The sequence below is a fragment of the Loxodonta africana genome, chromosome 1 (genome assembly GCF_030014295.1).
Source record: "Loxodonta africana isolate mLoxAfr1 chromosome 1, mLoxAfr1.hap2, whole genome shotgun sequence".
NCBI classification, from domain to species: Eukaryota; Metazoa; Chordata; class Mammalia; order Proboscidea; family Elephantidae; genus Loxodonta; species Loxodonta africana.
This window is the reverse complement of record NC_087342.1, coordinates 172,550,479-172,575,088: the sequence shown is the minus strand read 5'-3', so window position 1 is coordinate 172,575,088 and position 24,610 is coordinate 172,550,479. Positions and strand designations below refer to the sequence as shown.

Below are 24,610 nucleotides of genomic sequence, written 5' to 3'. Positions count from 1 at the left end.
CACTAATCTTTAAAGACATAAGAGAATCACAGCATTCAAACACCAGGCAAACAAGCATCAAATATTTATTCCTTTTGGGAAGTTGCCTGCATATAAATTCTACATGGCCTCCAACATTGTAGTCTGCTGTTTCCACACAGGTATGCCACTATTTCTTCATAGTTCCCATGTCACCTCACTAGGGCCATTTCACAGACAGAGTGTTAGGTTTCAGGGTTGAAATTATACATACCATGCAGCTTTAAAACTCTTATTACTCTACTCTCATTTGACTGATGAGAAACCTGATATTCTAAGGGTTTCTTCAGTGACAACCCTGAGGTCACAGATGTGGCCAGTGGCAGAAACAGGAAGAGAATTACGTACCCCTTCCTTCTTCATCTGGGCTTTTCCTGGTTGATGTTTTCCAATCCTTATCATAAAGTAGTTTAAACACAAAGCTGAAGACTGGGTTACTCCCTAATGATGTCTCCAAATACCAAAAGATAAAGATGAATCAAAAGAGCTCATGAATTTAGGCCTTTTCACATCAAAACTATGGTGAGACTGAAGTGTCTATCCCTCAGGAAGAAGACATATGTCAAACTTAAACCCACTGCCATCCAGTCAATCTCGACTCACAGAGACCCTATAGGACCAAGTGGAACTGACCTTTAGGGTTTCGAAGGCTGTAATCTTTGTGGAAGCAGACTGCCACATCTTTCTCCCACAGAGCAGCTGGCGAGTTTAACTCATGACCTTTCAGTTAGTAGCCGAGCACTTAACCACTGTGCAACCAGGGCTACTTGTGTCAAACTTAAAAAACATTCATTGCCATCGAGTTGATTGTGACTCATAGTGACCCTGTAGGAGGGGCTTACTGAAAGCTCAACCTTGCAGATATCTCTGCCCGCAATTTGTATGTGTGTGCACCAAGCTTTAAGAGTGCCTAAAAGAAGACAGTGCCCTCCATACCCCAGAGCAGCCGGCACGCATATAAAGGTATGGTGATTTTTTTTTTCCTTTCTAGATAGACACATAGGTCAAAGGATTTCACATGTGGCCTAAAATGAATGACATGCACATGACACTGAGCCCTCCAGAGAAGCCTCTCGCTACAGCTCTCTGGCAAGAGTGTCAATTGGATGCAACTGCTGCATTAGCTCCAGAACAGGACACCTCAGATTCAAGGTCACATGACCTTCAGTTAGCAAGTCAGAGTAAGTCTGAAGAAATATGACAACTGGTTAAAAAAAAAAAAAGGCCCATAAAGTCATTACAGCCATAAAGTCTTGGGAAGCTGAGATAATTCATTTGGGAGAAAAGCAGAGTCTGATGTACTAACCCAGGTCTGTTTTGTGAATTTAGACAGTCTTCAATAAAGTGATGGTCAGAAGTTAAGTTTAAAAGTAAATGATATACTTCAGGCCACATGTGCTCTTGACTGGTTAGGAAAAGCTTTCCAAGGCAAACTGGATATCCTAAACCCAGAAACCAGACTCCCTCAAAGCTCCCCATTGTCCTTAGGAGCTTTCTTCTCTTGCTCTGTGGGCATATGGAGCTAGTTTACTTTTAGGAAAAATGGGTGACTTTTCATTTTTAACTGAAGAAATACCTTCTCAAAACAATCTCCCCCCAAATGTCCTTAGGAAAAGGTGACTAAATGACCCTAAGACTCCATTCCACGCCCCTAAAATCCCAAACCTGTTCCTGTTGAGTTGATTATGACTCATAGTGACCCTATAGGACAGAGAAGAACTGCCCCATAGGGTTTCCAAGGAGCAGCTGATGGATTCAAACTCCCATCCTTTTTGGTTAGCAGCCACAGCTCTTAACCACTGTGCCACCAGGGCTCCAAGGTTCCATTAGGGCTTAATAATGAAATGCATAATCCCAAAAGAAGTTATTTATTATCGAGGCTATTATCCTCATTTTAGAAAACTGGAAATTGAAGCTCAAAGGTTAAGTAACATACCTAAGGTAACAGCCAGAGGGTGGTAGAGGTGGGGACGAACCCTCAATTCCAGATTCCAACCAAATGCTTTTCTTACCATATCACAGTTCATCAAATAAATAAAATTAATCTAAGTATTTAAATCTCCTTATGATTATTATACAATCTTCTAGAATTAAACATCCATAAGATAGATCAATTCAACTAAAAGAAAAACCTACACTTGAAAAATCAGGCAAAAACTGAGAGCATATTTTCTTCTGAACTCATTCTTTTCAATGAACTTGAAAGCTGCCTCCTTAAAACGACATCAAAATTAAAACTTACATATATGTTTGGAAGCCACAATCACATGCCTCTTCTTAAAAAAAGACAAATCATTTATTCTTCTAAAAACCAAATACTTAAATTTCTTAAGTCAAGTCTCCAGCAGTCCTGGTATGACAGGGCAGTATCATCCGCCTATTTAGCTTCCGTTACGTTCCATGGCAGTATCGTCCGCCTATTTAGCTTCCATTACGTTCCATGGCAGTATCGTCCGCCTATTTAGCTTCCGTTATGTTCTTTTTACCATCTCAAGAGCTATTAAATGACTGAAAACAGATGTCTAAGTTCCATTAGGGGACTTCTTATGCCTGGGAAAGTTGAGAAGCTTTAGCATTACAACCCTCTCGACCTTCCCCTTTCTACAACCCTTGAGCTGGAGTGAGCGCACCACAGGAGACCCTTGTAATTCCTTCGCCATGGCAGAGAGGGTTAAACAAGCCTCAGGTTTTTATGGTTTTAAATCCATTTCTCTTTTACACCATTTAAAGAAGGGTGTAAGTACCCTGCTGGGGTTAAAAAAAAAAAAAAAGGAGTTAGGGCACAGAACAGAATCCTTTAATGTGGGGATTCCTCGGGGATACAATCCTGTTAGCAGAAGACCCTAGTGTTCATCTTCATTCTTGAGGAGGAAAGTTTCAGGGCAAACTTGTCTACATCTGCTACACTGGCTCCAGTTCAGAATCCTTCTCGTTTTTCACCATCTTGAGAAACTTAGGAAGAACTATTATGGTTCATCCAAGCCATCCAAGAAATATGGCTTCTGAGTCCAGCTGTGTGACTGTGGACAAACTACTTAACCTCTCTGGGCTCCCTGTATGTGCATCTGTCAGGTCAGTATGTTTACCTTATTACACTGTGCGTATTTCAGCCCACAGCACTATCACACACTTTAGATTCTTAGGACAACCCTGTGAAATAACACGGGCTATTATCCTCACTTTAGAAAATTGGAAATTGAGGCTTAAAGGTTAAGTAACATACCTAAGACAGAAGCCAGAAAGCGGTGGAGGTGGGGATGAGCCCTCAATTCTGGATTACAATCAAATGCTTTTCTTACCATATCACATTGCCAGATCTTACTGATTCCAACAGTATTAAAGTCACCATTTTCATCACTGACACCGTTCACAATCCATCTCACCCTATGTTTGGAATGTGACACCATGTATAGATTAGGGAACAAAGAGAAACACATGAATGAGTGCTTCCTCTATAAAAACTTCTGTTTTCAGCTTAGCTTTTTTGCTCTTTTAAATGCTCATATCCTGAGCCCTAACTAACAGAGATGCTTAGTACTATAATGAAGAATAACAGATCTTGCTTCTGGTGGAAATACTCATATATGAAAGAGTCCAGAATACATAATTAGAAGTGCCTGCTGCAAGTCATTACTGGGAAAAAAAAAGATGAAGAAACACTGAAGATTGACAAGGTGGTCTGTGAAAGTCCTCTGCCTGGGGTCCTTCATCTTGAAGTCTGTGTGACCTAAGCTTCCCTTCTTTCTCTTCCCTTCTATCCTCATCCATCTATCAAGTAGGGGCACCTGTGTCAAAGGTCAGTGAGGATAGCTGGATATAAAGAAGAATGAAATCTCTGAATGTGTGCAAGTATGTTCTTTTCATTGGCAGTAAATTTCCTGAGCTGTCAGCAAACTGTGGGGAGGGGCACCTGACAGCCCTACTTGGTTTGCAGGTAAAACTTAGAGATGAACTGGTTGGGAGCCATGTTACTGGGCACTACTGCTCTCCTCGGTTCTCAACTTCTCAATATGGAATACAGTTTAAAGCAAATAAAAGGTAACACATGCCCCCCCCAACACACAATACCCCCCAAATCACCCCCATTTTGTTATTATTGCACCATAGAATTAGATACTGACCTGCTTTGCCCACTTCCTCTTTTCTCAGTGATCATTCAGCCTGGCACCCAGCTCTGAGATGAGGCCTGCTTAGCACCAGTGAAGTTCCCCACGTTCAAACCAACAACGTTCTGTGTGGAGATGAGGGAATCAAAGTTAAAATCCAACCCATCAGCATCCATGAGTTCACTACGGATAATGGACTCCATGTCACATTCCAAGCTCCCGTTGAACATGTCCAGGTCCAAATCGCTGGGGAACTTCTCATGGCCCATAACGGGAAGGTTTGCACTAGTTGAGTACAAGGAGGAGCCTGAGAGAGAGTCTGAGAGGGTTTGCATAGACTGGCTGACAGGAGACTGCTGCTGGTGTTTGGCTGACCGAAGGCTGCTGGAGTCACTCAAGCCCATGTTGCTGACAGAATTCGACAAGGCACGGCTGCCACCAAGAGCGCCCTGGGTTTGGTGCTGGTGGTGGAGCAAGTTCTGATTGACCAAACTCCCCTGGTTGGGCTGGGCAGCAAAGGACATCATCGGGTCATTGTGAAGCATCACGTTCCGGTGTGAGTTCTGGGCAGACACAGCAGTGCTGGCCTGAGACATCAAAGGGTCCGACTGGGTCATCATGACATCACTGTGGCTGAGCGAGTCCGAAGTAAGCAGGTCTTGGAGTGTCTGGTTGCCATAGTGTGAAAGGGAAGAGAAAGTGGCCGGCTTGTTCTCTTGGATGGTTTGCATGGGAGACTGGCGTAGGGAATTCAGAGATGGAGGTCCAAACACCGTGCTGTTAAAGGAGCTGGTTGGAGAACCCAGGGTGGAGCCCTTGGTGGTGTACGGGAAGCTGGAGCTCCGCTGCATAAGCGCCCCAGGAGGCGATGTCTGGGACGACGGGAGCGTGATGTTGTCCAGCAGGTCATCCATGAGGTTGTCAGCCAGCCCATCGTTCAGATTCATGGTGCCTGCCATGTCAGTCAGCCGTGGCAGCTCTACAGTGCATGGCTTGTTTACAGAGGGTGAAAGGCTGGCTGAGCTGCTGTAGAGCATGGGGGAGAGAGGTGCGTCATCGTCCTGGACGTCGTCCAACTCTGTGCTTGCCAGGATGGGTGACAGGCGGCCGCTGACCGTGCTGGCATTAGAATTGGTGCGTGAGCGGAAGTCCGTCCACGCATCCAGCTCATCACTGCTGCGTGAGGTGGGGCTGCCAGGCCACTTGGAAAGCTGGGAGGGACTGTCATCTGCTGACTCAGGGGCCGTCTGCAGGGCTGCCTTCTTCTTGGCTGCACGGCCACGGCTCTTGGTATACTTGTTGCTGTTGTCCATGGACACTGCCCGCCGCCGGGGTGCCTTTCCACTCTTCCCCCCATCGGGGTTGATGATCCACCAAGAACTCTTGCCGGTCCCCTCATTCTGGACCCGCATGAACCTGCTATGCAGTGACAGGTTGTGCCGGATAGAGTTCTGTAGAGACAGAAGGGAAAACGTAGACTATAAGCCAGGATGGTCCAAAACTGAGACCCCAGAAGAAATGGTTAACAAATTTCTCAGTTTTTTAAAACCTCCTTAAGTTCAAAGGCTTAAAAAAAAAAGGCAAAAACACCTGCATCACCTTGGTCGATTTGGCATTAAATGGCAACAGGTTAAATGGTAGATTTCACATCCAGAAGGTGCTGGGAATGCCTAAGGTCATCAACATTGTTTTCAGCTTTGTTTTCCCCAAATTCCTCGGTTTGGCTGTCCTTTCTATACTTACATTTCCTGTACTGAAGTTCACACTTGTAATTTATTACCATACTAGTCCCTCCCCTGCACTTTACAACAAACCTCCCAGGTTCTCTAAGGGTAATTAATCACCTGAGGGGCTCTTTTACTCTCTTATGGTTCCCTCCTTCAATAATATTGAGGCAGTTTCTACCCCTTTCTAATCACTTCCATGAACTCAGAACTGGTGTTAATTTTTACCTATCCGTGCTGTATCTCCATCACATCCTGCTACAATTTACATCTTAGGACATAACACTTAGCAGACGTAAGAAAAGAATGGTAAAGCAGGATTTGCTGGGTTGAAAAGAGAAGCAGGCAAACGTCCCATAGAGAGGAATTCAAAATGATTTATACAGATACTCACCCCCTTCAAGGCACTGGAGCATATCTCCCCATCCCTTAAGAATGGGCTGTGAATAATAATTTCCTTCCAAAGAGATAATACAGAAAAGGAGGAAAAAAAATAACTTCATAGTGGAGAAACCTGACAAACACTACCTCAGCCAGGTGATCAAGATCAAGATTAACAGTGATAAGTCATACTGAAACTATGTAACCTGGATATGACGTGATAAATATGGCACCTCCCTCTGTAGTCTTTCTTCTAAAACCCAGTCTTACTGCGAGAAAAACATCAGACAAATCCCAACTAAGGGACATTCTACAAAATGCCTGTCCAGTACTCTTCAAAATTGTTAAGACCATTGAAAACTAGGAAGGTGTGGGAAACTATTGCAGCCAAGAGGGGCCTAAAGAGGCATGACGACTAAATGTAATGTGTATCCTGGATGGGATCCTGGCACAGAAAAATGGACATTGGGTAAAAATTAAGGAAATCTGAATAAAGTATGGACTTTGGTTAATAATAACATCTCAATATTGGTTCATTATTGGTTCGTTGGCTGTGACAAACGTACCATACCGATTGTTGTTGTTTTTAGGTGCCATCAAGTAGGTTCCAACTCATAGCGACCCTGTGTACAACAGAAGAAAGCATTGCCTGGTCCTGCGCCATCTTCACAATCGTTGCTATGTTTGAACTCACTGTTACAGCCACTTGTGTCAATCCATCTCTTGGTGTGGAGTATGTGGGAACTCTATCTACTATCTTTGCAGCTTATCTGTAAATCTAAAATGATTCTAAAATAAAAATTATTGTTTTTTTTTTTTTAAGTTGTTGTCAGTTGCTGTTGAGTTAATCCTGACTTATGGTGACCCCATGAGTAGTAGAGCAAAATATCCTCAAAACCCTAATGACTGTGCTCATCTTGCAGGAATCCTCCTCCTGGCTTGGTAGATAAGCCCAGCTGACAGGGATGACCCAGAGTCAGGTCTGTCTCTTCCACTGACCAACCATGCGACCTTGACGAAATCATTTACTCTGTCTACAACAGCTTCACAGTTCCCCACGTTCATTATGGTCATAATAATATCCAAACCATCCTGCCCTGACAGAGATGATATAAGGATAACATATGATAATATACTTCAGAAGCCAGGCATGCTATCAAGTCAAGGTATTATTATTGCTATTATAAAGCAGAGTCCATGGTAGAGAGCGCTCGCAGCCTGATGTGGGCTCATTCCAATTTGCAAAATGCCTTGTGTGCGTGCAGTAAAAGAGAGGAGGTGATGGTATTCTCCACATCTGGGATAGCACCTGCAGGCCAGATGAGTTTTATTTGCAAGTTAGAGATAAAAGATATTGCCTGATTCTGCATATCAAATATAAATAATCCTAAAATTATCATAACTAAAAAAAAAAATTGGCGATCACCAACTGTATTTATGTAGAAGATACAAATACATGTGTTCTACCAGAATGTTTTTAAAACACAGAAAGCCAACGTGATTTTACTATAAGTAAATAACCCAAAATACTCAAACTGTTTTCCGTGTATGTTCCCAGGCAAGAGGGGCTGCAGTTCAGGCTGGGCAATAAGCACTGGCAACCATGGGTCATCAGTCAGTATCCTGGCATTTCTATGACTGCAATAAAGGCACACTTAAGAAAACAGGCAACATGCTGAGTATAGTATCTGATAAAACAAATGTTGCCCAGGAGACTATATATTCTGCTTCCTTTTTACTTGTTTGGTTTCTAAGAGAATAATGGCATCTCTATGAATGGTTCAGAAATTACGTTTCTTTAAAAAGTAAAACACTTTCTCTCTGTGAAACAGGTATGACGCATGCTCTTAAAACTCACTTCTCAGGGTTCAAAAAGCAGGCAAGTGCAAGGTGGTTCTGCTATTGAGTACTCAGATGATTAGATAATATTAAATAAAAATTTTAACTCACACTTCTTGGTGAAAAAACAGGGAGGTCCTGAGGGTATGTCAGGGCAATGTGGGCGGTGGTGCCAACTCCCCCACCCTAGCCAGTCCCCTTTGCCCTGGAATCTGGAAGGAGTTCACACCAACACCCAGAATTAACAACAACAACCAGCCAGAAGTATCCAGGTATTCCCCAACCCCTTTTAAAAAGCATTTAGGAAGCAATATTTTTTTTAATATATTTTTAGTTTTACCAATTCCACACCAACTGAAAAAAAGAATGTAAAACTTTACAGAACTCCAAAATGTCCTATATGGATTTCCTAATGACTGAGAATTGACGCCTCTGAGTTACGGTGTTGGCGAAGAATGCTGAATATACTATGGACTGCCAAAAGAACAAACAAATCTGTATTGGAAGAAGTACAGCCAGAATGCACCTTAGAAGCAAGGATGGTGAGACTTTGACTCACATACTTTGTACATGTTATCAGGAAGGACCAGTCCCTAGAGAAGGATATCATGCTTTGTAATGCAGAGGGTCAGCAAAAAAGAGGAAGACCTTCAATGAGATGGATTGACGCAGTGGATGCCAACAATGGGCTCCAGCATAAAAATGATCATGAGGATGGTGCATGGCCAGGCAATGTTTCATTCTGCTGTACACAGGGCTGCTATGAGTCGGAATCAACTCGACGGTACCTAACAACAACAACAGTGGCTATCTATTACTATAACTCTAAATCCCAATACTGTATAATTTATTCAGTCACAAACTACAACTGATAAACACTTGGAGATAGATGTTATGCTTCTGTACAGGCATGTGGTAAAGGGTTAGAACACCCACATCTAGGACGAGAGCCACAGAATGGGGAAGGATCATGGAGACTGCCTGCCAGTCCAGGTCCCTAATGGCAAGGATGAAGAAATGAGAACTTGCCTGATTATAACACTGTCAATTACTGGGTCTAAGTTTCAGATTCATTGCCTCTAAACCTCATAACAATCTTTCAAAGTTGGTATATCAGTGCCCTCATTTTACATATGAAGGATTAGGCTGTGATATTAAAAAACACAAGGTCACACAGCTAGCATCTCTAAGAACTAACTGAAATTGGGTTTTCTGACTCCAACGCAATGCTTTTTCCACTACTCTTCGCTGGTATATCACCAAATTATTTCGAAGTAATTTAACCTATTTGTGCTAACATTTAAAGAAAGAAATATTAAACAACAACAACAACAACTAGTATTTAAGGAAGAAAAGGGATTCAAAGGCAATAGCTTAAAACTGGACTTATTTTTAAAAAATAATTAGGGGTAGTAATTTGCGTCTTTCCTAAAAAAAAAAAAAAAATTGAAGACTTTTTTAAAGAAAGCCTATCTTTTAGAAGAGCAAACTGAAAGTGTAAGCGCACCCTGTAGCACATGCTTGTGTTTCTTTAGTAAGGTACCATCACAGCATTCTAAGGAAAGAACCAAACAAAGCCAAACCCACTGTCATCGAGTCAACTCACAGCAACCCTGTAGGACAGCACAGAACTTCCCCACAGGGTTTCCAAGGCTATAATCCTTACAGAAGCAGACTGCTGCCATCTTTCTCGTACGGAGGGAATGGTGGGTTTGAGCCGTCGACCTTTCAGTTAGCAGCTGAGCACATAATCACTGCACTGTACCAGGGCTCCTTAAGGAGAGGCCAGTGGTAACTATATAAATCATGTTAACTACCCTTAGGTTCTGAAACAAAATCCAATTTATTAAATGAGTTTCAGTGTCCAGCTTTTGCTCAACTCTCATTTTAGAAGTTATTTGTGGCAGAGTACATTCCCCGAGGCTTATTATTACCTACAGAACACTCAGACAGGCTTTTCCAGTTACCTTACTAAGACAAAGCAAAGAAAAACGATGCCACAACCATTCTGGTAGTCTCTCAGTAGCCTTCTATCTATACAAGCTGGTCAGCCTCCCACTGATAAAATCCATAATCTGAAGACGGAACATCGACAAGCGCCAATAAATACCGCCCATCCGTCCACATCTCTTCACTCTGCCAAGGTCTGATGCTATGAACGTATTCTCGTTTTCCTCATAGGTCATGACTGGAATTATTAGCTTCTCTACCTAAACTGTGGTAGAGCAGGAAAGGTAAATGCCAAGTAAAACACCCAAACTGCAACGTTTCCCCACACCTTCCCTGATAACAAAGGTTAATGGTGATATGATATCTGGAGAGATGTAGTACAGCTAAAGGTTTTAAACCATCCCTCCCCAGTCTCAATCTCAGAAACAAATACGTGCTATTTATTTATAAAAATAGACAAGCTGATTGTAAAATACTCTTATGATTGTAGTTCTCTGCAGACGTCTTCATTAGGCTTTGTGAATTAGTTCCCAGTGTACTGTGCATATTTTAAACTACAAAACTACCATTATAAATATTCTATGTTTTTCCACTAATTTACACATCATCTTCCAATAGTACAAATTTCTAAGATTTTACATTAGTTTGGGGGTTGGGAGCTGTAGGTAAAGGGGGGAACAGTTTGATAGGACTAGTGTGATTTTTCTAATCACATCGAAATACATTTTGAAAGGTCCTGTGAGGCAGGCCAATGAACTAGGGGTGTGCTTTCCTTCAGGTCATGGTGAGAAGGTTAAGTATCACCAACCTGGACTGCTACTGTTAGAGCTCAGGCATTCTGTCATCAAGTTTACTTACTAAAGGAGTCAAGACGCTACTACGACCCCAACCCAAAGACTTGTGAATTGTTCTGATTATTTAAATTTGCTAAGAAACCAAGTTTCTGATGAATTACAAGAAGGCAAATGTCTCTAGGAAAAAAAACTTTAGCTTCAGGGGTAAATATATATGTTTTCCCCAAGTGTGGGCCCAAAGATTTAGAGAACCCTTAAAGCAACTCTATTGCAATGTGTCTAAAGAGAGAGCAGAGATAAGAATTCTTTTCATCTCATTTTTATATCAATCTTTTCTTTTACAAAAGGATTTACACTGGAGCAAGCCCTGCACTGGAATAGAAACTCATTACTATTAGTTAATTAAGAACAGAGCTGGCAAGCCTGTGTCCTGTATGAGTGCAGCTGTGATTGGTGGCAGAATCCTCCAGCCAGGCCTGTGCAGTAGGTGCGTGAGGGAGGCAGCATGCTGGAATCCCCTTCAGTCATGCGGATGGCTCCTCGTGAGCCACAGCCCGCAGATTGCTTGGCTTAGCCCTCATGAAGAAATTAGCATTGAGATGACTGTACTTATCACAATCTGTTTTTTTTTTCCCCTCGCTATACCGAAGACAGTTTTCTACTGCAAGACGCATTTATTGCAAATACTAAAGCATCCAGGTCCCCTACATATATACCAATTGGTTGTAAAGGCAGAAAGGTCCAAAACAGGTTAGATAATCAGAGAGAAGCTGCCTCAAATGCAAAAAAGCTCTACCAATAATCTACAAAGTGGATAATTCACACATGTAATTTAAAGCGGTCCACGGAGGGAGGCAGCGCCATGCTGAAAGAAAGAGCAAACTTTGATGTCAGCCAGGTCTGGGTTGGAATGCTGGCTCTGGCTACTTGTCATTGTTACCTTGGGTAAGTTACCTAAACTTGGTTGCCCCTTTTGTAAAATGGGGATAAGAAGTACCCTCTCTGCCCATCTCTAGGATCTTTGGGAAGATGAAATGAAATTATGCATGCAAAGTACTGAGCAGAGCGCCAAGCACAGAAGCAGCTCTCAACAACTGTTAGATCCCATGTACGGAAGCAGTGACATCACAAATGTTCACTTGCTGTTTTCCAAGCATCATATACTTTAGGTCAAAAGGTGAGAGGGTGGCTCCTTCCAGGACAACATCTCAAATATGAAAAAGAATTTCAAAGGTGCCAGTCAAGAATAACCGGTCATTTCTTAACTGTCACTACCCTACGTCTGCTTCAGCCCTTCCAAACCATGTTTACCTTGTGGAGACTGTCCACCAACCCAGACACCAGCTGCATGTGCTTCCCCTGGAACACAGAGAGGTTTCTGTCTGGAAGCAACATGTGGTATCAATTTATCTTTCTCAGCAACGGCAACAAGGAATCCACTCACTTTAAAAATAAAAAGGGAGTTGTGTAATTTAACTCTTAAAAGCCCCGGACCTTTTTTTTTTTTTTTTTAAGACAACCCCCACTCATTTCTTTTTCTTGCTTTCTCAACAGCAATAAAAATGAGTTATGGTTGTCAGCTCCCAAGCCCACTACTCCCCACCAGGCAGACTGCAGAAGTCTCCCTGGTCCTTACAAGGGATTCCAGGGGGATACGATCTGCAAAGGACCACCTTAAAATACAGCACTCATGATCTGTACAGGACCAGCATTCAAGGAGGTCTCTCTCACTGCTTGAGTTCTGAGTACTGATCATTCTGAACGAGGCTGCCAAATGCCTGGATACTAATATAGGCACCTGCTGAACTGCATATGATAAAGGTCACGTGAAAAGCCCAATGGAAACCATGAGTCATTGGGAGGCTCAGGGTCGGGTGTGCCCCAGCAGGGCAATACAAAGATACAGCTTCTGGAGCAGGCTCTGGATGCTGCCTTTTGATTTATAATGAGAGGCTCTTTCAAAGGCAGCTCTTTAGACTAGGCCCTTGATTTCTCTAAAGTAGTTGTTCTTAACCCTGGCTGTGCATTAGAATCACCTAGCGAGACTTTAAAGACACCCACTCCTAGAAATTCTGATTCAATTGGTGTGGAGTAAAGCTTGGATACAGGTACATTTTTAAAGCTCCCCAGATTATTCTAATGTGCAGTCAGGGCTGAGAACCACTGGGCTTTCCACTGACTGAGAATCTGATTCCAATCTCTTGACTCCTGGTCTTCCCAGGTCTGGCTGCACAGCATAGTGATGCCCTTTAACTCCAAGCTTCCACCATTTGGAAGATAAGGATGAGAACTGGGATCAGATATTAAAAGCCATGATTAGCTCTGTGGAGTAAAACGGAGAGTTGGAGCAATTTTTCAAAGAACTGAGGTCTAGATCTGCTTAAAAAAAATAAAAAATGGTGATGGAGGGTGTGACCTTACACTGTCTTGTGGACAGTCATCTCATTCTTCCTGTGATGCTTGTCTACCCAGCATGAATTGGTACACACAAAAAAGAGGGTACATGGACTTTCACAAAAATTAGAGTTAAGACAGGATGAAGAAGAGATGGGGCAGTAGCTGATCCCGGTAATTTTCAGAAGTCTCCCTGAATTGGCATGCAATCTCACACAATCCTTTTAACAGACTCTCCTTTTGGCAATATGTCAAACAGGTAGATTGGGTTAAAGAAAAAAAAAAAGCACTGAAAAAGTCATCCCCCAATCCTGAGGTACTTATTAGCTTCCAGTGCTGAGAATACAGCAAAGTATTACTGAACAAATTTCCCTGAAAACCAAAGTACATATTCAGGTAGCCTCAGGAATATTAATAACAAGCACACACTCCACTCTTATTCCTTGACTGCGTGAAATACTACATCATTACACTTGGGTGGACGCTGCAAAGGGCCATGTACTGCTACCACCTGAGACGTGTGACAATGGTCTTCCTTAGACATTGCCAGAGTTTAGGTTTCAGTTGGCTTACACTCCTCCACTAGATTTTATCTACTTTAGGGCTAACTTGCTATTCAAAAGCAAGTGCAGAAAATACAATAGCATAAAACAGACTTCAAATTAGAAATGGTTATTATTTCTATCTGTATAGAGTTCCAGCTGTAATAGTCAAACAAGCCTTTAAGGCTGAAAACGTAAACTTTCATAGAAAGAACTGCACAAACAAATCTGATCTGCAAGACAAGTTCCACTCTAGTTCCACTATTAGTCTTGTCTAAAAGTCTGAAGTTCAAAATATTAAGGGACTTAAAAAAAAAAAAAAAAGATGTTCTAAAAGTAAATATTTTCGGGCCCTTCGCTGACAGATTAATTTCCAGTTAGAAACAAGGTTTCCCATTAAATTTGCTGATTATAATCTCCTATTCACAGAGACCATCTTTGGAAATTAATACTTGTTTTAAGATTTCATGCAGTAAGCAAGTGACAGGCTCAGGTCTCTCACTAAGAAGAGCGAGAAAGTAATAATCTGGTGATCGGAATAAATCCATTTCCCAGCCAAACAGAATGAGAGACACGAGGATCTCCTAAGGTAGCAAGGGCTGGGCAGACAGTTTATCCTACTACCCCCAGTTGAAAAAGAAATTCTAGATGGAAAGAAAGCTCTCTAAAACAGCATGAAAAAGATGGCTACCACAATATTGCAGGCAGTTTTGTTGTGTTTTCTAGTGTGGATTTCATTTTTATACTTTTTTTTTTTTTCATTTAGCAATCTTCTTTTCAAGCTCTTCCACAGCTGTTTCTGCTCTTGGAGGGCAAGAGGGAACATTCCATTCCTCACAGCCAAACCTGCACTTCCGGCACACAGAGAACCCTGGCAGCCTTGCAGCCTCTGCCCACACCCACTCCCTGCAGCACCCTGCCCTTCCCCCCAGCCCTCCTACTTCCAACCTCACATCTTCCTCCCCACAGACTAAGAAGCAGCTAAGGACATGAAGACAGGAATGACAGCCCCCAGAAAGCGGGTTAAAGTTGCAGCATTTGGCCACCCCTGTTCTCTCGAAGCTCTCTGCTGATGTTATTCAATCCGTTTCCCTTTCCCACACGGGGCTGGGCAAATACAGGCTACTTCAATCCCCTTTAAGTCCATGCACACACGGCAAACCATATAATATAACATACATGCTTCAAAGGGTTAACAGCTAGGAAGTTCCAGAATGCTCCTGAAACTGACTCTGTACCACAAAGTAGAACAGAAATAGTTTTATTAACATAATTTTCATTTAGAATAAGAAAAATAAACATGTAAGGCTTTCCAGTTTGAAAACATATTGTGGGTGGAAATGGAGAGAATAAAAGGGCATCGGAATACACATTCAGAATTCAGGAACACGTCAGGGAGTTTTAGAATTGTTTTCATGGCATTAGAAAAGTGTTCAGGGCAGGGAGCTCAGTAAAGAGTAGTACTGCGGAAGATGGGGAGGACTGTGAAATCCATCCGTCCAGACTTTACAGTGAAGAAAAAAAAAAAAAACAAAGACCAAAGAGGTCCAGCCCAGTACCTGAATTCAATCAAGTAAGAAGATGTGGCAGTCTGGTTCCATAAAGACTTACAGCCTTGGAAACCCTTTAGGGCAGTTCTATTCTGTCCTATAGGGTCCCTATGCGTTGGAATGGCTTGAGGGCAAGGGGTTTCAGTTTTTGGAACAAGAAGGAGCAGAATAATACCAACCAGAAACAGAACACAGTCCCAGTGCCTGGATTATCACACCAACTGAAAGGATAAAGTGCAAGGAGTACAAGGATAGATAATTCATTCAAGCCTTCCTTCCTAGCTTTTTTCCTTCCTCCCTTTATCCATTCATCCATTCGCCCATCCAACCGTCCGAATTCAGTATGTCTTGTTTTATAACTTGACGAACAGTTACGTTTCCTGTAATACAAAAACCTTGTCTTACTACAGTTTAGCACCTAGCATGAATCCTGGTACATCCAAAACCAAACCCATTGCCCTCAAATTAATTCTGACTCATAGCAACCCTATAGGACAGAGTAGAACTGCCCCAAAAGGGTTTCCAGGGACAGCTGGTGGATTCAAACCGCTGACCTTTTGGTTAGTAGCCATAGCTCTTAACCACTGCATCACCAGGGCTCCACAGCAGGTACTAAAATTTTTTTTTTTGCTTAATCAATTAATTGGTGGGGTAGGGGTCAAAGGTTACAAAATAGACCTGAATTATGCTTTAAAAATAGGATGTGATAAAACGTGAGACCAATGAGGTCTCCTCAAATGAGTGAAAATGAAAGTAAGTTTCTACTGTAAAATCTGAAGTAATATCTAAATTTTCTTAAAGTTGAGAAGTCTTACCCTTGGGTATTAATTTCAACAAAAAACCCTATTTTCAAAAACACCATCATATAGATTAAAAAGAAAGCTTAAGGTTTTCTAAAATAAATGTCAAGGATGGTAAGAAGGGTAAAGTGACACCACATACTGTGGGCTCCTCAGTGAACAGGAGCTTGGTATCTCAGGTCCATCCAGGCTGAAGAGCTAACTCCTTAAATCTGTCTTGAGATGCCAAGGGTCCTGGTGAGTACTTGATAATGGGATTGGCTCAGAGGCCTCAGGGGCACACTCAATGCCACAGTTAACACACCCTGGTTCTAAGTCTCTTCCAAGCAAGCACATAGGTAAAAAAGGAAATGCAAAATAAGTACTGTACCTGCAATCTGAAGGAAATGAATTTATGTGGTACCTACCAGGGCTAATATAGTCTATGCCTGACAGATCTTATTTTCACAATAAGTGTGTCAGGAGGAAACCGAAGTGCAGAAAGGTTAAGTAACCCTAATAAGCCATGGTGCTAGAGATCAAGCCTGAGGCTAATGCCAAAAAGCAAAGCTCTCACCACTTCACTGTGTGTGTGCTTCTCTTTGAGATCACCACTCTCCCTGAGGAGGGAGCACCATTAACACGTGACCAGGAAACGGGAAGCTTTGTAACTAACTACAAAACCTGTATGACTAAATCAAATACTCCCATCTGTAAGTTTCTGTACATGGTCCCTAGGATTATGAAAAGGAGTGAAAAATGACAAGTCACGAAGCAAGCCCTGTTGCAACCAAACATGCCAATCTGTGAATATTTTTTAGAAATGACTTTTTTCTTTTTTCCTCAGACACACCCCTTTTTACACCCCAAAAGGAACACTAGTAGCATATCCTAACATGATCTGAGATAACCAGTTTTAGGGAAATGACCAAACATGATCACAGCCACAAACTGTTCAGTGTCCAGGCCTTCCGTGGTTGGTTCTGTGCTCAGGAAGAAGTAACCTGTGACTCAGTCATGCCAGTATTACCTGGCTGACCCCGGGAGGCCTGTTCAGGCCCCCAAACAGCTGGCACCATGCTTCAGATCCCCAAGCCAAAAACATGAGGCAAATGTCTGCTATTGCCCTAGACCTTGCTATTACAAGGCTTAATTTGAAACAGGGACTCAGCTCTATACTATTTAAAACATGTAATTAGTTTATTACTGAGCCAGAAAAGATTTAGCTTGCTTCCAAACTATGCGAATTTTAAAATATGATGCCTTTTGCCTGCCAAGTAACAACATGTTCAGGATGCTTCTGTTTAACCTCAGTCAAAAGCTCTGGTAGAAAAGTGCTTTAAGGTTGCATATGCTGCTATTTTATTATTTGTCTGCTGGCACCCAAAGCTGAAGGAACAAGTCACTGACAAAGCAAGCACATTAAAGGGATGAATGTGGAGGTGCTGGGTGGGTGAGTCAAACAGCTTGAGAGTTTGACGTCTGAAATCCAGGAAAACTGCTTTTCCTGTTTTAGTTTACAATCCTTTCCTTCACATGAAATTCACTGGCTTTAAAATCATCACACATACAAACACAACTGTTTCCAGCTCTTCAGACGTTATGGCTCAGAAAAACAGTTTTTTGTCTTGTTATTTCAAGAGCAACCCATTTCTTTTTGGTAGGTTCCTTCTCTGAAACACATGCCAACGTGTGGGCACAGTCACATAGCTACGCACAGGCCCACACCCTGGAAACACCGGGAGGGGATGAGGCACATTTTTCAGTTAAAAGGGAAAAAGTTTGAACTGGTATTTACGAAACAGACAAATGCACATGCCTTTGAAAGCAGGCTATCTCCCAAGTGTCAGCATTCATTATTCTAACAGTTTCCATAAATCACGGTGTTACTGGTGAAAGAAGCAAAGAAAAAGTAAATGCCACTTAACAGCATACAGTCATCCCTCAGTGTCTGAGAGGGATTGGTTTCAGGACCCCTGCAGCATCCAGGGATGTTCAAGTCACTCACATAAAATGGTGTAGTAGTTTCATATAACCCCCACACACGTTGAGTCATTTCTAGATTACTTATGATACCTAATACAATGTAAATGCTATGTAAATAGTTATGATTCAGTACTGTATTGTTTAAGGAATAATGACAAGACATGAGGTGAACAATGCCCGAACAACCAGTGCTAGACAGAGACTGAAGTTCTGTGAAATGGTGGGAGACTACAGCAGGTTCATTTCATTCACCTGGATTCAGCCTAGTGCTTGGTGCTCAGCTAATTCAAATTTTACTTTTTGGAGATTTCTCCTTTTTTTCCCCAAATTTTATCAATCCACAGTTGGTTTCATCTGTGGATGCAGAACCTGTGAATATGGAGGGCCAACGGTATTTCACGATGGCTACTGTAAATGAAACAACTGGTGGACTTTTCCTTATGAGAATAAAGAGTACAACACAGTCAATTCTGCAAAAGGAGTCTGGTTTACAAGTGTATCCCTTCTCTTCCACACTCCACTGAAGTTCTGCTAATAAGGACCTTCCTGAAGAACTGCTTTCTTTGCCCTCCAACCTTCTGTCTGCATATCCAGTATTTCACTGTACTGATTTTGCAAGATTTTTCCTTATTTAAAACTACAGGATGCAAAGGTGGCTGATGACCAATATGATGATATTACTAAATGCTGAGAGAACCAACCATTTATTCCAGGATACTCCTGTGTCCCAATTATACACAGATGACCACTATATATCTCAAAAGTCCACATAAAATGATCAAATAAAGACCCAAATCCCATGAGGTGTTTGGCTATAGCCACAGCAGCTATTCTTTTTTTTTTTTTTTGGTCATTGTTGTAAGTTCATCTATCACAGAACTTTTGCCAATTCAACTTTTTATAGGTGTACAACTTATTGAGAGCAATTACATTAATCAGCTGTGCAACCCTAATCAATGTGATTTTTCCATTACTGTAAGCCAAAACTCAGTACTCTTTTAGCAGTAACCCCCTCTTCCAGCCCCTCCCTCCCACCCCTGGAAACCACTAATAAATTTTGGTCTCTAGGTATTTGCCTGTTCTTGTCTTTTTATGTGAGTTTGGTTTAGAGGTTTAAGGTCATGGATTCATGGGACATCCCAGTTAATTGGCCTAATAACCACATTTAGTGCTTCTGTTCTATCTGCTAGTTCCTTGGCTAGTACCTCGGGTCTTAAAAGCTTGCAAGTAACCATCCAAGGCACAACAATTGGTCTCTATTTGCCTGGAGCAACAGAGGAAGCAGATTCAGGAATAAAACCCAAACCCATTGCTGTCAAGTCGATTCCAACTCATAGCGACCTTACAGGACAGAGCAGAACTGCCTGACAGAGATCCCAAGGAGTGCCTGGTGGACTTGAACTGCCAACCTTTTGGTTAGCAGCCCTAGCACTTAACCACTACACCACCAGGGTTTCCTTTGAGTCAGGAATTGGAGGTGGAAATGCAATGTGTGGCTAACTGCCTCCATGAAAAACTGCTTCCTCTGCCATTGAAACTAGAAGAACTGGTTAGTGCCCAGCTACCATTACTGAACATTTTGAGCAAAGATTCTGTAGAAAAATCCTGATCAAAAGGAGTAAAATGCAAAACAGAATTTCAAATTCTCATGGAACCCAGATTTTCTGGAGGCATGGTGGCTGGATGAACCCCTGAAACTACTGCCCTAATCTTTAAACCTTAAACGAAAAATATCCCGAAATCTTTTTAAAAACCAAATACTTTAGCTTCACTAGTAAAGAAAGTCTGCCTGAGCGTTGTGTTCTTTTAAGATCTATCTATATGGAATCAAATGACAACAGCAACTAGAAAGATTAGACAGGAACATTAGGGGGGCAGTGAGTTTATGTTAAAGGGGGATGAAAACAACTCAGAAAAGGAGGGCAAGGATGGCTGCACAATTCAAAGAATGTAATCAATGTCACAGAATTGTGTATGTAGAAACCTCAATTGGTGTACGTTTTTACTGTGTATAGTCTCAACAACAGCAAAAAAAAAAAAAATGATTAACAAAATGTTTAGAGCAAAAAAGTAATAATAAAGCATTTCATTGCTGCAACAATTATAAAGAAAGATCAAATAAGGAAAGGAAGACATTTCCACTAATGAAAGAACTAGGCATTCATTCCATGTTTCTAAAAAAACAAAACAAAACAAAAATCCACCAAGCCATTCGGTGCCCATACATTAACTTAAAATCTAGTATGTCCCCAAATGTGCAAGTTAATGTTAGCACTACTCCCTAAACTACAATGAATGAAGCCGGTTGAATATGAATGAGATAAATCTGTTATTCTAAAGGTCATGACAGAAATGTTGTATTTCAGTAGCAATATGTACTAGACTCTAATCTCCATTTACACTGCTGGGTAAGCTTGAAAGCACTGAAGAAACTGCAAACACCAGCATTAATACTGTAATACCTATTGTTCCAAAGAACAGAAGAAAGAATATTAACTAGCAACGACTGTTGTTGTTGTTGTCATGTGCTATTGAGTCGGTTCCAACTCATAGGGACCCCATGTACAACAGAATGAAACACTGCCCAGTCCTGTCCCTTCCTCCCAATCACTGCTGTTTGAGCCCACTGTTACAGCTACTGTGTCAAACCAGCTCATTAAGGATCTTTCTCTTTTTTGTTGACCCTCTACTTTCCTAAGCATGATGTCCTTTATCCAAGAACTGGTCCCTGTTGATAATATGTCAAAAGTATGTAAGAACAGCCACATAAAAAAACTATAAAAGCTTAGCAGCCAAGCTCTTAACCACTGTGCCTCCCAGGCTCTGAACATACAGTAGAAATGGAAAATTCCTGTAACTGGGTATTTCAAGGGCTAAAGGAAATTAGGGACAGTTCTTTCAGACCTTGTTTGTGGATGGAGGAAGCTTTAGGAGACAGAAAGTCTTAAGATAAAGAGGTTAGAGGGTGTGGAGAAAAGCAGGGGAGCAAGCCCCATTCCTCAACCAGCACATGTCACAGTGCTCCAGGACTCACTGGTCTCCACACAGTCAGCGGTTCTAAAACTATTTCTGAGGACAGTAGACCTCTGATCTTATAATTACCTCCCTGGTGGACTCTGACTTAGTAGGTGCCCTTAGGTTCTCTCTCCCTACCACTTCATCACGCGGATCTCCTGAAATTTCCAATTCTTTCCACTGAGTCAGATTGTTCATTTTGCTAAAAGGAAATGTGTGTGGGCTCATAGCATGACCAGGTACTAGGTCTCCCTCCAAGGCTTGACAAGTCATTGTATATACGGGGGCCCCTGAGATTAATCCCTTTACGTCAAGACAAAGAATGTCACATCAATATACTGGAACAGATGTTGCTAAGCCATTTTCAGGTTCAAAGGTAGCTTCAGGTAATACACTTTCAACTCTCTGACGTTATGTGGAACAATATTACCCTATATTAGCTGCTTCTCCAGAAACAAGTTCATCAGGTTCATTCAAATACAGTTATGGCCTCAGCAGTCTTCCCAAGTAAGAGACGCTGCTGAGTTCTTACGTTAATTTGTGAATTGAAAGGGAATTGGGGTACCAGCTTCTTACAATGTTAACAAATCCATGTTGGAAGACATTCCTCCATGGTCTCTCCCATTTCTGCACATGTTGCAAGCAAAGCATTAATGGCCCTTTATTCTAGACTATTTTTCAAGGATGTATGCACAGTGAACAGCCTTGGAAGATACAGTATCTCCCTCCAGAGCAAAGGGCTGCTTACTGCCCATTACAAAATATTTAGGACCCCTAAACTCAGGATTCCTCTCATGTAACACAACCCACTGCATGTGCAGGCATCAACCTGGGCCATGTGTGTCACTCCTGTGGGACTTGGGGGTAAGGAAGGAACTGAAATAAAATATGCTATTGCTCATGCTGCTTGTTGTGCCATGAACGAGTAATAAACTCCTTTGTATCTGACCCAGTAGTCTCATGTCTTCTGCCAGCACCCATGAAACTATGGTAGGCTAACTTGTTAGCTTGCTCAACAGCAACAGGTAAGAATTTCAGACCCTTCTCAATTCTTGACAGTCCATTTCTTTAGCTTATGAACTGCTGACACTTCCTTAGCTGCAGAAGATGAAACTTGGGCAGTTTATCTCTAGCCAACTTTATTCTCTATCCCTACATAAATATCCCCACAGAAGATAATGGGATGAAGGAAGAAGATGGGGCCACAAGCAAGAAAGGCAGCTATACATACCTCTGACACTTTGAATGTTCTGACTTGGTTCTGCTTAAGACCCATAAGCATTTTTGACAATAAACCACTAATAAAAGGGAAGGGCTGGGGAAAAAAAAGGGAGAAGATCCCCAGATAGGGCCATCTTGCAGCATTTCATTTGCATCAGTTTCCATCTTTTCCAGCTGTTGCTCAATGCTGTGGTTTGCTTATGAAGAGTAGATCGGAGTCAGGAGCAAGTTTAAGTTTGTTTCTTCTTACCTTCCTCTTCTACCAGGCCTGAGGGCAGACCACATATGTTCACCCTTCCCCAACTCCCTGATAACCAGGCTGCCCCATCTCATGGTAGTCCTCACAGTACTAATATTTGCAGGGTCCGGATCTCCATTATGGAGCCCAGGGCCATTCTCATAGGGAAATTTCTCCTCAGTTCCCTTAACTTGTCTACAGGCTCCCTTCAATTTAGCAATGGTGAAAATGCCTTCAGCTCTTTCTCCTCACCACAGTGATTTTGTTGTGAGGTGTCATGTATGCAGAAACCCAGGAGTCCCTCCTCCTTTCATTTTAGCTCTCACACATACTTTTTTTTTTTTTTTTTCATTCCTCTGCTAATATTTAGCAAAAAGGAATTGGCTAGGCAGTTCCTGTGAACCAAGAACAAACACATGCACATACATATTTACACATTCTCCAAGCTTGCCAAAGGAAGAGGGTTAATTTTCTAGCCTATTAACTATGAACCAGGAGCCTTTACTATAAAACACAAAAAACTTAACAAGATTTCATGCATTACACTTTTTACTACTGATTTAAGCCAGGCATGTTCTGCCATAGAGGAAATTGGTATTTTCTTTTCTCTCCTTTTTCCTCTTGGATAATCTACTTCCATTCTTGGCAAAAAGAGGAGTATGTTTACTATAGTGTTCACAGGCACCTACATGTCCAATGCCTCTAGAATGATACTGGATTGTTGCCACATGTCCAAATAATGTGCTCTTTGAGAAATAATTATCAATTAGAATGCTATAAAATGGGCCAGCAGTTCCATTCTGCTAACACTGCGTGGTATTTTGGCTGCCAAACACAAGATGCTTTCTTTGGTTGCTCCTTACATGAATCAGAAAGTTACGTTAATTTGCTTGGTGCTATTTGTGGACATGTATGGAAAAGAATGCAGACATCCAGGAGCAAATTAGGGCCCACTAACTCCATTTTGGCAGCAGGTCATCAGCACAAGGCACGCCAGATACAAATATTATATACAGGGACCCCTGCCTGGGCTAGGTGGCAAGGGCTACAGAAATAAACTATTAGCAACAACATGTGAGTAATCAATTTCTAGTGCTTTCATTCTATAGCAGCTGCCAAAAGAATTTGGCAAAAGCCGTCATTTAAAAACACCAATTTGAGCTACAGTGAATATTCTTATTATAGTAAGTAGGTATTAGTTTGTCTATCTATATATATAACAGTTCTAAAAACAGAAAAAAATTAAAGGCTTAAAATTTAAATGCCACTTGAACATCAAAAAGTTCTAGCTTTTCTGTCCTTCTTCCTGGCAGCTTTCTTTTATATGGTACTGTTACTGATAATTAAAATATTTCTTGGGGGAAAAAGGTGCATAAAAATATGAAGTCACTAAGATCACATAAGTAACTGGGAAGAGTTAAATAACGAAAGCTCAGCACATCTTTTTTTGTGTCGAAGATGTCTGGTACATGACAGACTCTCAATATTATTTCCTTGAAAGGATAAATGAATTCCCCCGTTATTTTCTCTTTTGAGCTAAACCATGCTGAATTAGGTTAGCATCTGCAACAAAATTCAGGAAACCTAGCACTAATGGGTTGACGGGAGCACTAAGGAAGTAGACTCTCTTTTCCCAGGTTCTCCATCTCCAGAGAAATCTACCTTAGCACTGAAAGTGACAGTAAATAAAGTATCAGATTTAAATACATTAGGTTGTCTGTCTTAAATTTCAGAAGCATTTAGAAGTTCAAAATGTGGATATTATTAGTTCTATTAAAAATCATACTCATGTTTCTAAGTGGACTATGTAATTCAAATACAGTAGTTGAAAACATTTTATTTTTAATTAAGAGTCAAGATAGCTTTTGATTAACTGTGAGGAGACAAACATTTGGACTGATTGATGAGTGCAAGTAGGGGCAAACTTTTCAGAGGATTGTTTATCAGCAGGCTCCCTGGGTGCTGCAAACAATTAAAGCCCTGAGCTGCTAACCAAAAGGTTGGAGATTTAAGTCCATCAAGAGGTGCCTCAAAAGAAAGGCCTAGCAATCTACTTCCAAAAAACCAGCCATT

The 24,610-nt window shown here is 41.6% G+C and overlaps 1 protein-coding gene across 1 annotated transcript in view; it reads right to left on the bottom strand.

Annotated features, from left to right (window-relative positions):
- FOXO3 (forkhead box O3) overlaps positions 1-24,610 on the bottom strand; it is a 117,618-nt gene that overhangs the window by 15,196 nt on the left and 77,812 nt on the right. The window contains exon 2 of the mRNA XM_003404305.4: positions 4,140-5,575. Coding sequence (XP_003404353.1) covers positions 4,175-5,575 — 1,401 coding nt within the window. The 3' untranslated portion in view covers positions 4,140-4,174. The remainder of the gene's footprint in view (positions 1-4,139; positions 5,576-24,610) is intronic.